Genomic DNA, 13371 nt, shown 5'->3' with positions numbered 1-13371 from the left:
TGTTGATAGACCCTACCTCGCTGTCCGGAGACGCATTGTCCTGAAGCTCTGGAGTCATCGGCGGGGAGTGTAACTGTAGGACAATGATTGAAACGAGACCATTAGTTAAATACATATTTAATCAATTTAAACGTACAGCCGCACAGGAAATAGCTCACTTCAGCTGACACATGCTAGTGTCAAGGACTGATTGATGCAAAACCGAAGCCACTCATTCATTACTTAAGAGTTACTGATTGAAATCAAATGTACAGTTCCTCTCCTTGGAAGAGCGGTTGTATATTTACAAAGAGAATCAATAACAGTCATTAATTAACAAAGTAAATCCTACAATGGATCAATAACGGACACCTTGGCTGTTGGAGAAGAATATCAATCCCCGTCTCAGTCACCTCACTGACAGAGAGAATACAGACGAGTGGAAAAATTTGCTTTAACCCCATCAAGATTAATCCTAAGCAATTTTAGTGCCAAAATGTCAAGCCTGTTTTGATGAAGCCACCTCACCCAATGAACTTGAAATATGTTTTGCTTTGATTATGATCACGCAAAATGAGCATCAGGAGCTAGCCAGATGTGCGGTGATATTGGTTTAATTAGCAAAGCAATTAATTTAATAGCCCATCCGCGTAGCTCCGCGAAGTCTCCCCTGACCTCATCACAACTAACAAATGTCTCTTGCAATAGGGCTTATCTGCTAATTCACTCTTGCCTTTGTCTCTGTCCAGCCCTCTATATTAATTAAAGTGGCTCTTCCATTGATTTGTCCATATAAGAAATGAATAATCATCATCAGCGTTTAAAACGCACTGCAACATCATCGCACAGATCAGGATCATCACAAATATTAGGGTTTTTGTGTATGATGACATAAATATGATATAAATTGCCATATTTATCTAATCATAAATTCACACACATACACACATATATATATCCTCAAAGTTGATGTGTTAGAAGCAGGAAAAATGGATAAGTGTAAGGATTTGAGCGAGTTTGACAAGGGCCAAATTGTGATGGCCAGACGACTGGGTCAGAGCATCTCCAAAACTGCAGCTCTTGTGTGGTGTTCCCGGTCTGCAGTGGTCAGTATCTATCAAAAGTGGTCCAAGGAAGGAACAGTGGTGAACGAAGGCTGTACACAGTCTGGTGGTACGTGTCAAAGTAACATCCACATAGATGGCAGTGGAAATGTGGAAACCTTTCATGGAAACGGTATTCCCTGGTGGCTGTCTTCTTTCAGCAGGATAATGCACCCTGCCACAAAGCAAAAATGGTTTGAGGAACACGAGTTTGAGGTGTTGATTTGGCCTCCAAATTCCCCAGATCTCGAGCATCTGTGGGATGAGCTGAACAAACAAGTCCTTTCCATGGAGGCCCCACCTCGCAACTTACAGGACTTAAAAGATCTGCTGCTAACATCTTGATGCCAGATACCACAGCACACCTTTAGGGTTTAGTGGAGTCCATGCCTCAACGGCTCAGGGCTGTTTTGGCAGCAAAAGGGGTAACAACACAATGTAAGGTCATAATGTTACGCCTGATTGGTGTACAATATACTGTACAGTTGCCAAAAAAAAAAAAAAAAGTATGCATTAAGAGCCGGGGGGTGAAAACTTATTGAATATGAAGAAGATCAAGGTAAATTGGACTCAATTTGTCTTCCGGGAAACATGTAAGTATCTTCTGTTGCTTCCGAAGGGCAGTACTAAATGAAAAAAAACCTGAAATTTAAACAAAATAAGTCAAATTGGACCTCTTCATCTTGTTCAAAAGTTTTCACCACGGCTTTTATTGGATCATGTTTCCTTCTGGAGCATCAGTGAATGTTTCAAACTTTTTTAGTGGTTGTGTTTGAATCCCTCAATTGTAGGGCTGCACAATATATCGAAATTATCGAAATATCGCAAATGTACATATCGCAATATGCATATCGCAAGGGCACGCAATATCTAAATGATTTTAATAGGCTACTTCAACATTGTGAAAATTTTACGTTTTAGGTTGATGCATATAGCAGAGAATAGACTGGGCACAAGACTGTAACTTATGTGACTTGCTTGACGTTAAAAAGAATTATTAAACACAATAACTTGCGAAAAACAACTCCTTGCAGTCTCATGCTGTCCGCCATGCACACCAAAATGTGCGCACAAGCCGTTCTTTTTTTCGAGTCTTGTTACATACTCGAACTGTCAATGCTTTCTTTTCCCAGAACCGATGCTTTCTTTTTCCAGAAAGAATGTGAAAACACATAAATGGTATCATTCTCAGTTTTTCAATATTTTTTTGAATAATTTAAAAAGATTTTTTTAAACACTTAAAGCAATATCGTATCGAATATCGCATTATTTAACAAAAATATCGCATCTTTCTTCAATATCGCACAGCCCTACTCAATTGTCCTCAGTGTGAAAAGATGAATCTCAAAATCATACAGTCCCTGCTGGAGAGGGTTCAAATATGCAAAAGATGCTGGAAAACTGAAGAATTTGCAGGGCCTGGAGGATTTTTCTGAAGAACGTTGGGTTATAAACGTCAGTTTAACTGCTTAGAACAAACAAGGGACTCATGAACAACCATCACATTTTTTTAAATTATAAATTCAACAATTATTTTGGCTTGTGGACTATATGTAAACATTTTTAATGTAAAATATCTTATTCAGGACAGTACTATATAAAAAATGTTTAATGATCTCTCTTATTTAGTTAAAATTATTCACATTTTCACATTCTGCAAGCAGTTCACACACACACACACATATATATATATACATATATATATATATATATATACATATATATATATATATATATATATATATACACACATATATATATATATATATATATATATATATATATATATATATATATATATCATATTCATATGTATACATAAAAATGTATATTAATAAATATTTACATGTAATCTACAAAGTATATTTAGTTGCGCTTAGGACTACACATGCACATTTGTTAGACCAAACTGTAATATACGCTTTTAAGAGACAACATTATGGGGCAGTTTATGTCAGATTTTGTTGCTGATTTTTTGCCAAGCACTTTCAGTACTTCCCTATTCAGGCAGATAGGGGGTCTTGCCCGGAGACGTAGCAAATATGGCCACCTAGTGAACTGGCTTAACTTGAAAAGAACTATACCCACAAACAACAGCGTAGATACCTGAGGTGGATCAAATCTTAGCCAAATTTTGCATAGTACTGAGGTGGTATGCAATGATTGGTGGGTAACTTCCCTATTGATATTCGTTTGTAGTGCCCTTCAGACTAAACGCAAACGTTCCCTTAAATACCCCAATGGCAAAATACTCTCTGAAGTTTGCATTGGAAGATACCCTGAGAGTGACAGGATGCTGACAGTACAGCGCGGGCATGAGGCGACGGCCTGTAGTACTGCGCACAATTGGTGTCAATTAGTATTTGCTTTCACACAAATGTCAGCATGTACCCACGCATATTTTTATAAGGCAACAGCACTAACAATAAAAGTCCTTCCCTTCAGCAGGAGACTTCTGGGTGTTGGTGTGCTGAAAACACAGTTTATCAAAGACAGCTGCCCTCAGTCCATCACGCTAGCATAGTGACAGTGGCACCAATGCATAATGACACACATGGCACTCCGCTCAAGCCAGGCTTGCGTGCTTCGCTCAAATAACCAAGAATACAGTCCATACCGTGAACTAATGAGGCAATGTGTCCGATGTGCATACATGTGTTACAGCATGCGCTTGTCAGTTTGGGCATCCCAGCTTTAACTGACAGATTTTCTTTTTAAACGCAGACTGATGTACCTGTAAACACATGCTCTGCCGTCTCATTCATCATGAGGGTGAGCTGTCAGGCAGTGGACAGCAGGAACACTCTGATCCCTATGCGCATATGTTAGCACAAACATGTGACTGATAAGATGAATCACTGCTGCCCCATTACATGTCTACATCAGACCACATTGACTGGGATATGGAATGACAGGTGTCAAGTTTAAACCCACAGTGTAGTAGGAGAGGGGTACAAACAGTTTCTAGAAATTATCAAGAGGATAATAGAGTAAACCGCTGATTTTACTGAATACTGGGGAGGACAGGTTACCCCAAGACTTCCAAAGAGATTCACTAAAGCCCCTTGAGTGCCCGATCCAGTGGAACCATTAAGGCCGGGACACGCCAAGCCTTCGGCCAGCTTTAGTTGGTGTGTTCCACACTGTTGGCTCTAGTCGGAAGCCGTCTGGGTTTTTTGGGCCAATTCAGCATGTTGCATCGGTGTTGGGTCGTAGATGAGAGAAAACTCTGGCTGTTCAGCCTAGCGAATGAGTCGGTGCACGAGAATAAAGGGGAAAGTGATGAAAGCGAGCAAAGAAGTCAAGACGGAACAGACAGAACACTGTTTTAATTTTATATCATTTATAATTTTCATTTGTCTGGCTATCACCAGACCAATCTCAGTTTAAGATTGAACATTGGTCTGGGGAGTCTGCTATGTATTTTCTACTGCACAAGAGGTGTAAAAAAACGAGCATAAATTAAATGACTCTGTACGCAATTGGATAGTCCTTCAACCAATCAGACCACAAGAGGCGTGATAAACGAGCATAATTCAAATGACTCTGTATGCAATTGGATAGTCCTTCAACCAATTAGACCACAAGAGGCGTGATCAACAGGCAACGACCCATCGCTTCTCTATCCGTCATCGTGTCAAACCCTCCAACAGCACGCCAGGTGGATAAGCCAGTCTGTGATTGGTTCCCGCAAAAGTTTAACAGAAGCAGTAGAAATGAATGTACAGGTTTCCAGACGGAGTTGCAGGGCGAAATCAAATTGCCGGCAGATCAGGCTGGGTTTACCCAGTCAAATGGAATGAAGAAAGTGATCAGCGTGATTGATATTTAAAATGGTAAGGAAGTGCTGCTTAGTTTTGCAGTCCTAGTTTTGCTTTTGATACCTGCTGATATAGAAAGATATTTAATTACACGCAGGTGAAGAACGCACATGCTAGTTGACAGTCGCCTTTAGTCCTTTTGGTGTGTTCGAGCACAGATTTTTGGTCGAGACGCAGGCGACAACTCAGTCAGCTTTCATCACCGCTAGTTCTTTGACGTCAACTTGGTGTGTCCCGGCCTTTACACACATTTTCCACTGAAGAAAGGTTGGGGAAATTGGCTCTGCCCTGGCCCCTAAAATCTGCTGGTTTGGAATCAGGAACCATTGATGTCAGAAGCCAGAGGGCCGGCAAATCTGGTGCAAAGCAAAACTTGATTACTCACTATTAGCGGCATCCAATAGCCACATAGAGGTTAGGTAGCGGGCTTGTGACTCGTTCGCACTCTGTCATCTTGATATTAAAGGACGATTTAATTCGCCTTTTTTGGTTTATTAAGCACATAAAAACATGAGTAGACCAGCACAAATACGGTCAACAGAAAGTTGGTCCCGCTACTCGCCCCTTCCAACCATAACATACAATCCCACAAAGGAAATAATAAAAGAAAACGGAAGTGATCACCTGTGCCCACGTGACCGTGAATAACCAATGAGAAATAACAAAGAATTAACGCACTTACACTCACAGTTAGCATTAGTTCAGTTGGTGAATATCCCATTCCTATATGTCATGTCGCATCCGACACTTTATTTCTCAATCCGACTAAAATTCTTTTGTTTACAAATATCAAATATGCGTACTCAGTTGATCGAAACATTTTTGATGTTAAAGTATGTTCTCAAATCTTGTAAACAAAGACGTCATAAATGTAGGTCAACTCAAGTCAGTGGAAGCGTCGGGTCATTTTTGGTTAGAGTTTTTCAGATCTCTGGCTGAGCATGAGAACTAGCACCATTTTGGTGGAAAAGACATACAATTGATATTGTACAAGTACAAAGAAAGCAGAAATAAAGGGCAAAAAATGAAATGAGAATAACAAAAGGAGAGTGAGCAAAAGAGAGAGATTGACAGAGCGAGAGTGCACGAGGGAGTGATGAACAAAAGAGGTGCGTAGCGTCCACGGCTGACGGCAGTAATGTGTGGCTGTAGTGGATGCTTACAACGTGCGCAGACATTGACTGCGGGCACAACAGTAGCCTGTCTGCTCTCCTCTACAGACGGCTACATTTGTATTCTACAGGCGGGTGTACGCATATCACCGTCAACCATAGCACATATCCTAAAAGATTGTAATTAAACTGGAAACACACTGTTCTCTTGTGGTCTCTAAGTTTGACTCGCACTGAATGTTAGTGCAGTCATTTTTGGTCGGTTTCTGAGAATATTCTTCTTTGTTCTCGATTATACGTGTGAAGGGTCGCATTACTCCTGAGTGAGATGGAAAAGCTCCTGCTAAAGGAAGTGATTATTGCAGGACAGCAACTGATGCTGTTAACTCACTTTAGTGTACCTTTACAGCAGTCTTGTGGTATCCCATGATACAGTAAAATGTATCATGGTACTACTGAATGATTGCCACATTCATTTACCATGAGATTTACATGCTACCCCATGGGTGTCCAATCATGCTCCTGGAAGGCCATTAGTTTTTACCGTCAACCCTAATTAAACTCCATCTTTTTACCATTTATGATGGGTAGCAACCAGGGATAAGGTGCAATACTAACTGCAACTAGGTGCAAATACTAACCAACTACTATGTTGGAGTGTCAAACAGTCGCAAGATTATTTGCGATATTTTCATATGTGTAATATTAACACAATATCAATATTACAATTTTAAAAAATCATGGTTATCATCAACACCAGTGTACTGTGACTATTCCCAACCATATACTGGTATATAAAGCCGCGTTTCCACCGCAGGAACTTTCCCCTGGAACTAGGAACTTTGGAGTGGTACTCGGTGTGTTTTGACCGCAGGAACCAGGTTTGCTTGCGAGGTAGTACTTTTTCAAAGTTCAGGGACTTGGGGTGGGACTGGGCGCTGAACATGCTGATTGGTTGAGCTCACGCAGCAAGTCTTTTGCGAGGTTCGTTGTGCGTTCAGTAAATATCAGTCTTGCTCTTTCTGTCTGATGGCGCACGTTCGTCTGAGCCATCTCACGGTCAATGTCCGTAATGGCTGATAACATACGTTGTCTTATTTTAAATCTAGCTTTACGAGCTTTCAGAAAACACTTTAGTATCAGTGCTCGTCTCTTTTCCGCCGTTTTGTTAATTACCTCGTTAGTAAACCAATACATAACCAGCAAAACCAGCACAGCTTGAATCTCCTCCATACTTGTTATTGTTGCAGACAGTGTCGCACAAAAATGATTACTGTCCGTCGCTGACTGGTCACGCGCAGTCCTATGTTACCGGACTAATTTGCCTGATCTTCACGGTACTTTAGACCGCAGTGGAAACGCAGACAGTAGCAGGTCTGTCGGAAAAAAAGTTCCTGGTACAAATTGTTCAGAGTAATTTCGGTGGAAACGGGGCTTAAGCAAAAGTGGTACTGTAAATGGTATCCTATGGATTCTTTACTATCCCATGAGGTAATGGGAGAGGATTCGTATAAGGCGGGGAAGTTACGTGACTGAAGTTGTAGTGACATTACAATGTTGTACAATAATACGGCAAAGTAAGTTTTTCATGCAATGTAGTACATCCTCTGTCACAACGCAATTTTGGACGCATACCTTGCCAGGTATGTTGGAGCTAAGCCCAACAGGAAGGTGCCCTTCAAGAGAAGGATTGGACACTTCTAAGGTACCAACTCACAGGTACTTTGGTAAATCGATACTAAAATGTACAAACTGTCATAATAACATTCTTCCTGAAGTATTGGTAGTACAGAGTTTCAGTTAAATCCAGTACCTGTACAGTTTCTGCCAGGCAAAACAAGTGCAGGTACATTATGTATTGCAGTAAACTCTACTTAAAAAAAAAAAAATGTTTTATTAACTCTACAGGACAACAATGGTACTTTTATTAGAAGTTGGTAGCCCTACCTGTCCATTTGGAATCTGCTGGTTGTCATTCTCATCCAGTACTTTATCTGGTATGGGAGGTGGTCTTTCTTCCTCGGGATCCGCGGGATTCACAATGGCGGCGTAGCGCCTGGCCTCCAGGTCAGTGCTGTAGCGGCTCTTCTTGCTGAGGTTGACGGAGGCGTACTCAACACCATTGGGCAGCATTGTGTGGTCTGGTGTAGCAGGGCTTGGGTGCCCATTGAGAAGAGGTGCAGGTGGTTCCTCTGGGCTAAGTGTACCGTTCGGTTGGCCAATGTCCTTGATCTCTTTCACCGTCTCGTACAGACAGTCCTCGACACTGACATCACGCGAGGCGCAGTCCTTCAACACCTCGTACGTGCCATCTCCTGAGGCAACTTGAGCATCGACCACCGCTGCTTTGAGCGTATCAGTGGGTGGAATGCTGGGTAATTCACGATCCTGGTGATACTTAGAGGATCTGAGCTCTGATTGGCTGGACAGCATGTCTTCTGAAGGCTGGGGACTTGTGTCCATTGTGTCCGTGAGTACTGAGGACAAAGGGGGAAGAGAGTGAATATCTGTTACAAGTTGCACACAGTGTCAGTGAGACATTGGGGGAGAACTGTTACCTGTACCACTTGTAAAAGGCCCATTATGGGAGCTGCTGACCGCCAAGTCAGTGCCATGGCTCTCTATTGACTGACTGCATGTTTCCTTTTCTGACACCTGCAGAGAAACAGGATATAAATGTTACCTATGCACTATTTGGGAACTAAACACTATTCATTGATGCAATCACTATTCAGACAGCATGCAAAAGCAGGGTCGTCACAGATGCACATGGGTTTAGAATGTAAAATGTGTTTATATCCGTGTAACGTAATTTGTCGAGACGGAAGCGTACATGGCTTAACTCTGTGAAACTGGTAGGGGTGCAAGGATTTTCAATTTTAAAATTGGGTCATGGACCAAAAAAGCTTGAGAACCCCTGCTATAAAGAGACCAGAGACAAAGACACTTGGATCGAGCTCTTTGTTTTCATCTTTTAACCCATAGCAAAAACACCATGCAGTAGCACTATGGGACCACCTAGTGGCAGCCCATTGAAAATGCCTGTTGCCAGGGTAATGAAGTCCTTCAGATACAGAAGGTTAAAGCTGAGAGCCACTCAGATTGTCACAGCAAGACAAAGACCCCATTTAACCTGTCAGGCTGTGACAGACACCGCCATTTAAATGAAGCCTTCCTCAATATATTGACAGGCAAGATGTACATAATCGTGCAAAGGTTAGCCTTCGGATATCCATCAAAACTAAAGAGGTTTGCAGTGTTAACAGACAGATAATGTCAGGCAATTGCTTAAGCATTTCACAATCGTTAATACTCACTTTATATTATACAGAGGGTCTCAACCTTGAGGTCACAACCCCATTTTTAATCAAATAAAAAAAGTTATTTCTTGACTATAGCTCCTCTTGAACTTAAAGTATAATGTAACAAATATCAGCTACAATGTGAAAAAAATGAAATGTTGATTCAAAATAAAAATGTATTTTTTACAATTGGTTAAACTATGAACTGCTCACATTTAAATTAAAATAAATGAATTACAGTTAATGCAATGGCAATACGATTTATTTGTTTTTTTAAAGCAGTCTCTTATGCTTACCAGAGATGCATTTAATTGGTCAAAAATACTTTAAAAACAGAAATACTGTGAAATATTACAATTTAAAATAACATTTTATATTTCAATATATATTATAAAATGTAATTTATTCCTGTGATGGCGAAGCTGAATTTTCTGCTTCATTACTCCAGTCTTCAGTGTCACATGATCCTTCAGAAATCTTTCTAATGTGCTGCTTAATATTTTTGCGAAAACTGGGATACTTTTTTCAAGATCATTCAATTAATAGAACATTCAATAGAATAGAATTTATTTGAAACTTATGTAACAATGTAAACGTTTTTACTGTCACTTTTGATCCATAAAATGTATCCTAGATAAATAAAAGTATTCATTTATCTAAAAAAGCTGACCCCAAACATTTGAATGGTAGTGTATATTGACAATTTTTAATCGGAGTGTAACAATATATAGCAAAACAAAACTGCAACAATATGTATCGTGGATAGTGACAATCGGTATTGTGTATAGTAACCCAAAATAAAAAATACAGAGTTTTAGTGTCATTAAACTACTATATATATTGTTGAATATAATGTATACTAATGAAATGAGGAAATATTTGTGGGTCATGATAATGCCAAATATCTCAGTGACAGCGTGCAAGCGTATTCGTCATAATAATTCTGTATTTTTTAGTATCATAATCATGAATATTTTTATTCTGGTGTCACCATTGTTCTGTGCATTGGGTTACAAGCCTATTAATTTCACCCCCAATTTAATACTAAATGAATTTTAGTATTTTAGCATTTAGCATTTTGATAAACAGTACATTTTTTGTTAACCATTTACCATATGTCTTGGAGTATCGCAATAATATTGTATCGTGAGTTCCGTATCGTGATATGTATCGAATCGTGACACGAGGGTACTGTTACACCCCTATAGGAACATTTGTAAAACTTAAACTTTATTGCAAAGTTGTAACCATGTCTTGAACATTGGGGAAATATATATATATATTTTTATAAAGCATAAAGAAACAGAACAGTGAATGAAATTCTAGGTCTAATTCTAGTTGGGAAATAATCCTTTTGGGGCTATATGCAAACAATATTTGCATTAATTTGCGTTAAATATATTAGTCCAGAGATTCTTCACATTAGTGAATAAATACTTTGATTTGATTGGCCATCTCAATCAAATTTTTTAATATTTGTGTTTTAGGTGGTGCAATTGTTTGCAATCAGGTATTTGACATGCAAAGTATCTAAAAGACTAAGCTTTAGTCAATACAAGTGGTGGTTTATCTCTTTTCCAATGCGTGGCAGGATGCCCATTGAGTTTTATAGTTTACCCACCTCTTTTTCACAACTACATCCCTGCATGTGCTCAAATGATTTGTTAGTTCTTTTCACAGTCAACAACAAGTAAACTAACTATGTGTTGTTATTCCTCCTGTAATGGCTTGGGTCAAATAGACCCCAAAAGCAACTTTGACATCTCTGAAATGAGTTTTACAGAGTCTGTACACATTTTTACCCAATCGGTGATGTCTGTGGGCATTTCGACCTCACACAAAAAAACATTGCTGAAATGTACACAGAACAGAAGGGTTAAGAACGTAATTTTCAAGTCATCTAATTACGCTTGTGAAATCCAAAATGAGTCACAAACCAAAAAAGGTTGCGAACTCCTGATATACAGAAGTTTCTGTTGTACTGTGTGCATAACCAATGGCTGTCATTACCATCATTTGCATAAGAGCCACAGAGTTTAGACATTTTACAGCTTTCATGGTGCTGTTATTTTAGTGCAAATGTTGCGTAGTTAAAGGGATAGTTCACCCAAAAATGTGAAAACGTACTCACCCTCAAGTAATCCTAGGTGTATATGACATTCTTCTTTCAGACGATTACAATCTGAGTTATATTAAAACATTTCCTCTTTCAAGCTTTTTAATGGCAGTGAATGGCTGTTTCTGTTTTGAAGTCCATAAAAGTGCTAGCCCTTATATTTTTTTATATAACTCAGATTGTAATCGTCTGAAAGAAGAATGGCAAATACACTTAGGATGACTTGAGGGTGAGTAAATCATGCTAATTTTCATTTTTGGGTGAACTATCCTTTTTTAACGTTTAAAGTTGAGGTAAACACAACCTGATGAACATTATAATAAACATAAAATCAAGATCTGGCTGTGATGTGACCCCATGATCCGTACGTGCTCCAGAAGCCTTCGCAGTCGGTCAACAAGCCATGAACACATGCTGGCAGCCCCTCATTTCATGACACTTACAATGAACAATTCAAGCATAACACAGTCCCACAGACCCTGCCTATACAGCTGTTTATGTGTATATGGATATGTGTGTGTGTTTAAGCAGTCAATTATGCCCTCAGTAGGTCACACTAATCTCCTGATTGCTAAACATCTCCTGAACTCTTGAACTCTTTCCTCGGATGATAATTTCACACAAGACACCCACTCAAGACGCAGCAGACCCAGAGTGAAAGGCGACTCATGCATGAAGTTTCTCATCTCCCTGCGGCCAAACAAAAATGTTAATCTGTCTGCTTTATGCTTTCCTCCCACAAAACCCGGGCCTCACAATGACCGTCCATTCTCCCGACTTTACCATCCCCTCGAGCACAGCGGTCACACATTCTCGTGACTAAAACACTCTAAAGATGGTTCACGTAATCTTGGGACTCTGAGTAATTGAAATTAAAAAAAGAGGACTGGTTCACAGGGACATTGTATGGCTCTGTTTGAGCCGCAATGAGGCAGCACAGGCTAAGATGAAAAGCATTGCTTACCCCATTCATCAGGTTTTCATGGTCTCCTGGCGGCCCCCCTTTTTTCTGCCTGTGGAGTCAGAGGGAGGGCATTACAGAGAAATTTTGTTTTAGCTGTGCACTCTAAATCTATTATCTGTTGCTTTGTCATTGTACCGGGAATATTCAAATCATACTCCAAGATTCAAACTAAGCCTTGTTCTAGACAACAAAGCATTTAAAAATCACATTTAATACAGAACTGAATCAAGGATTAAGCTTTATCTGCTCCAAAGGAAATCACCATTGGGAGTTTACTGCTGGTAATACGTTAAAATAAAATAGAAAAATATTTAATAGGAAAATATGTATACATTTTACGTCTGACTATTATATAAAAATATTTATTAATAATAATAATTATTATTATTTACAACTGATTTGGTCAAGAAATGCATGGCACGTTACTTAAATCCATGATATATATAGGGCTACTAAACATAAGCGACAGACTGATTTATGAGCCAGGCCAATTTTTTAATTCACTATTTAATTTTTTATTTTACCACTTTGAGATATAAACGGAAAATCTAAATCCAAAATATTTTTATTTATATTTTATAATGTATATATTATAAAAAAAATATTTTATATATATATATATATATATATATATATATATATATATATATATATATATATATATATATATATATATATATATATATATATATATATATATATATATATATAAAATAATATATTTTTAATAATTATTACTATTTTTTATTACCTTTTTAAATAGTAACAGTTTGTTGTTCTGGTAACAGTTTGTTATTCTGTAGCCTTTTGGCTTTTGGCTTGCTCAGTTGGGGACACCAAATATTCAACTATATTACTGATCCGCTCATTTCAATTATCATAAAGTCATAATTAAGAGATAAAATGTTGAAAATATGATTTTAAATGTCCTCATTATTAGATAAAAAGTCAGAAATATGATTTTAAAAGTTATA

The 13371-nt window shown here is 38.6% G+C and overlaps 1 protein-coding gene across 2 annotated transcripts in view; it reads right to left on the bottom strand.

The window, feature by feature from the left end:
• Positions 1 to 13371, bottom strand: part of pag1 (phosphoprotein membrane anchor with glycosphingolipid microdomains 1) — a 69637-nt gene that overhangs the window by 4544 nt on the left and 51722 nt on the right. For both annotated transcript variants that reach the window (XM_079830031.1, XM_079830030.1), the window contains 4 exons: positions 12398 to 12446; positions 8574 to 8670; positions 7963 to 8492; positions 17 to 73 (listed from right to left, as the gene is read on the bottom strand). In XM_079830031.1, coding sequence (XP_079686157.1) covers positions 17 to 73; positions 7963 to 8492; positions 8574 to 8670; positions 12398 to 12446 — 733 coding nt within the window. The remainder of the gene's footprint in view (positions 1 to 16; positions 74 to 7962; positions 8493 to 8573; positions 8671 to 12397; positions 12447 to 13371) is intronic.

This window comes from Gobio gobio, assembly GCF_949357685.1.
Source record: "Gobio gobio genome assembly, chromosome: 11".
NCBI lineage: Eukaryota > Metazoa > Chordata > Actinopteri > Cypriniformes > Gobionidae > Gobio > Gobio gobio.
Note: the sequence above shows the minus strand (reverse complement) of the source record. Positions and strands in the feature narration are given on the sequence as shown.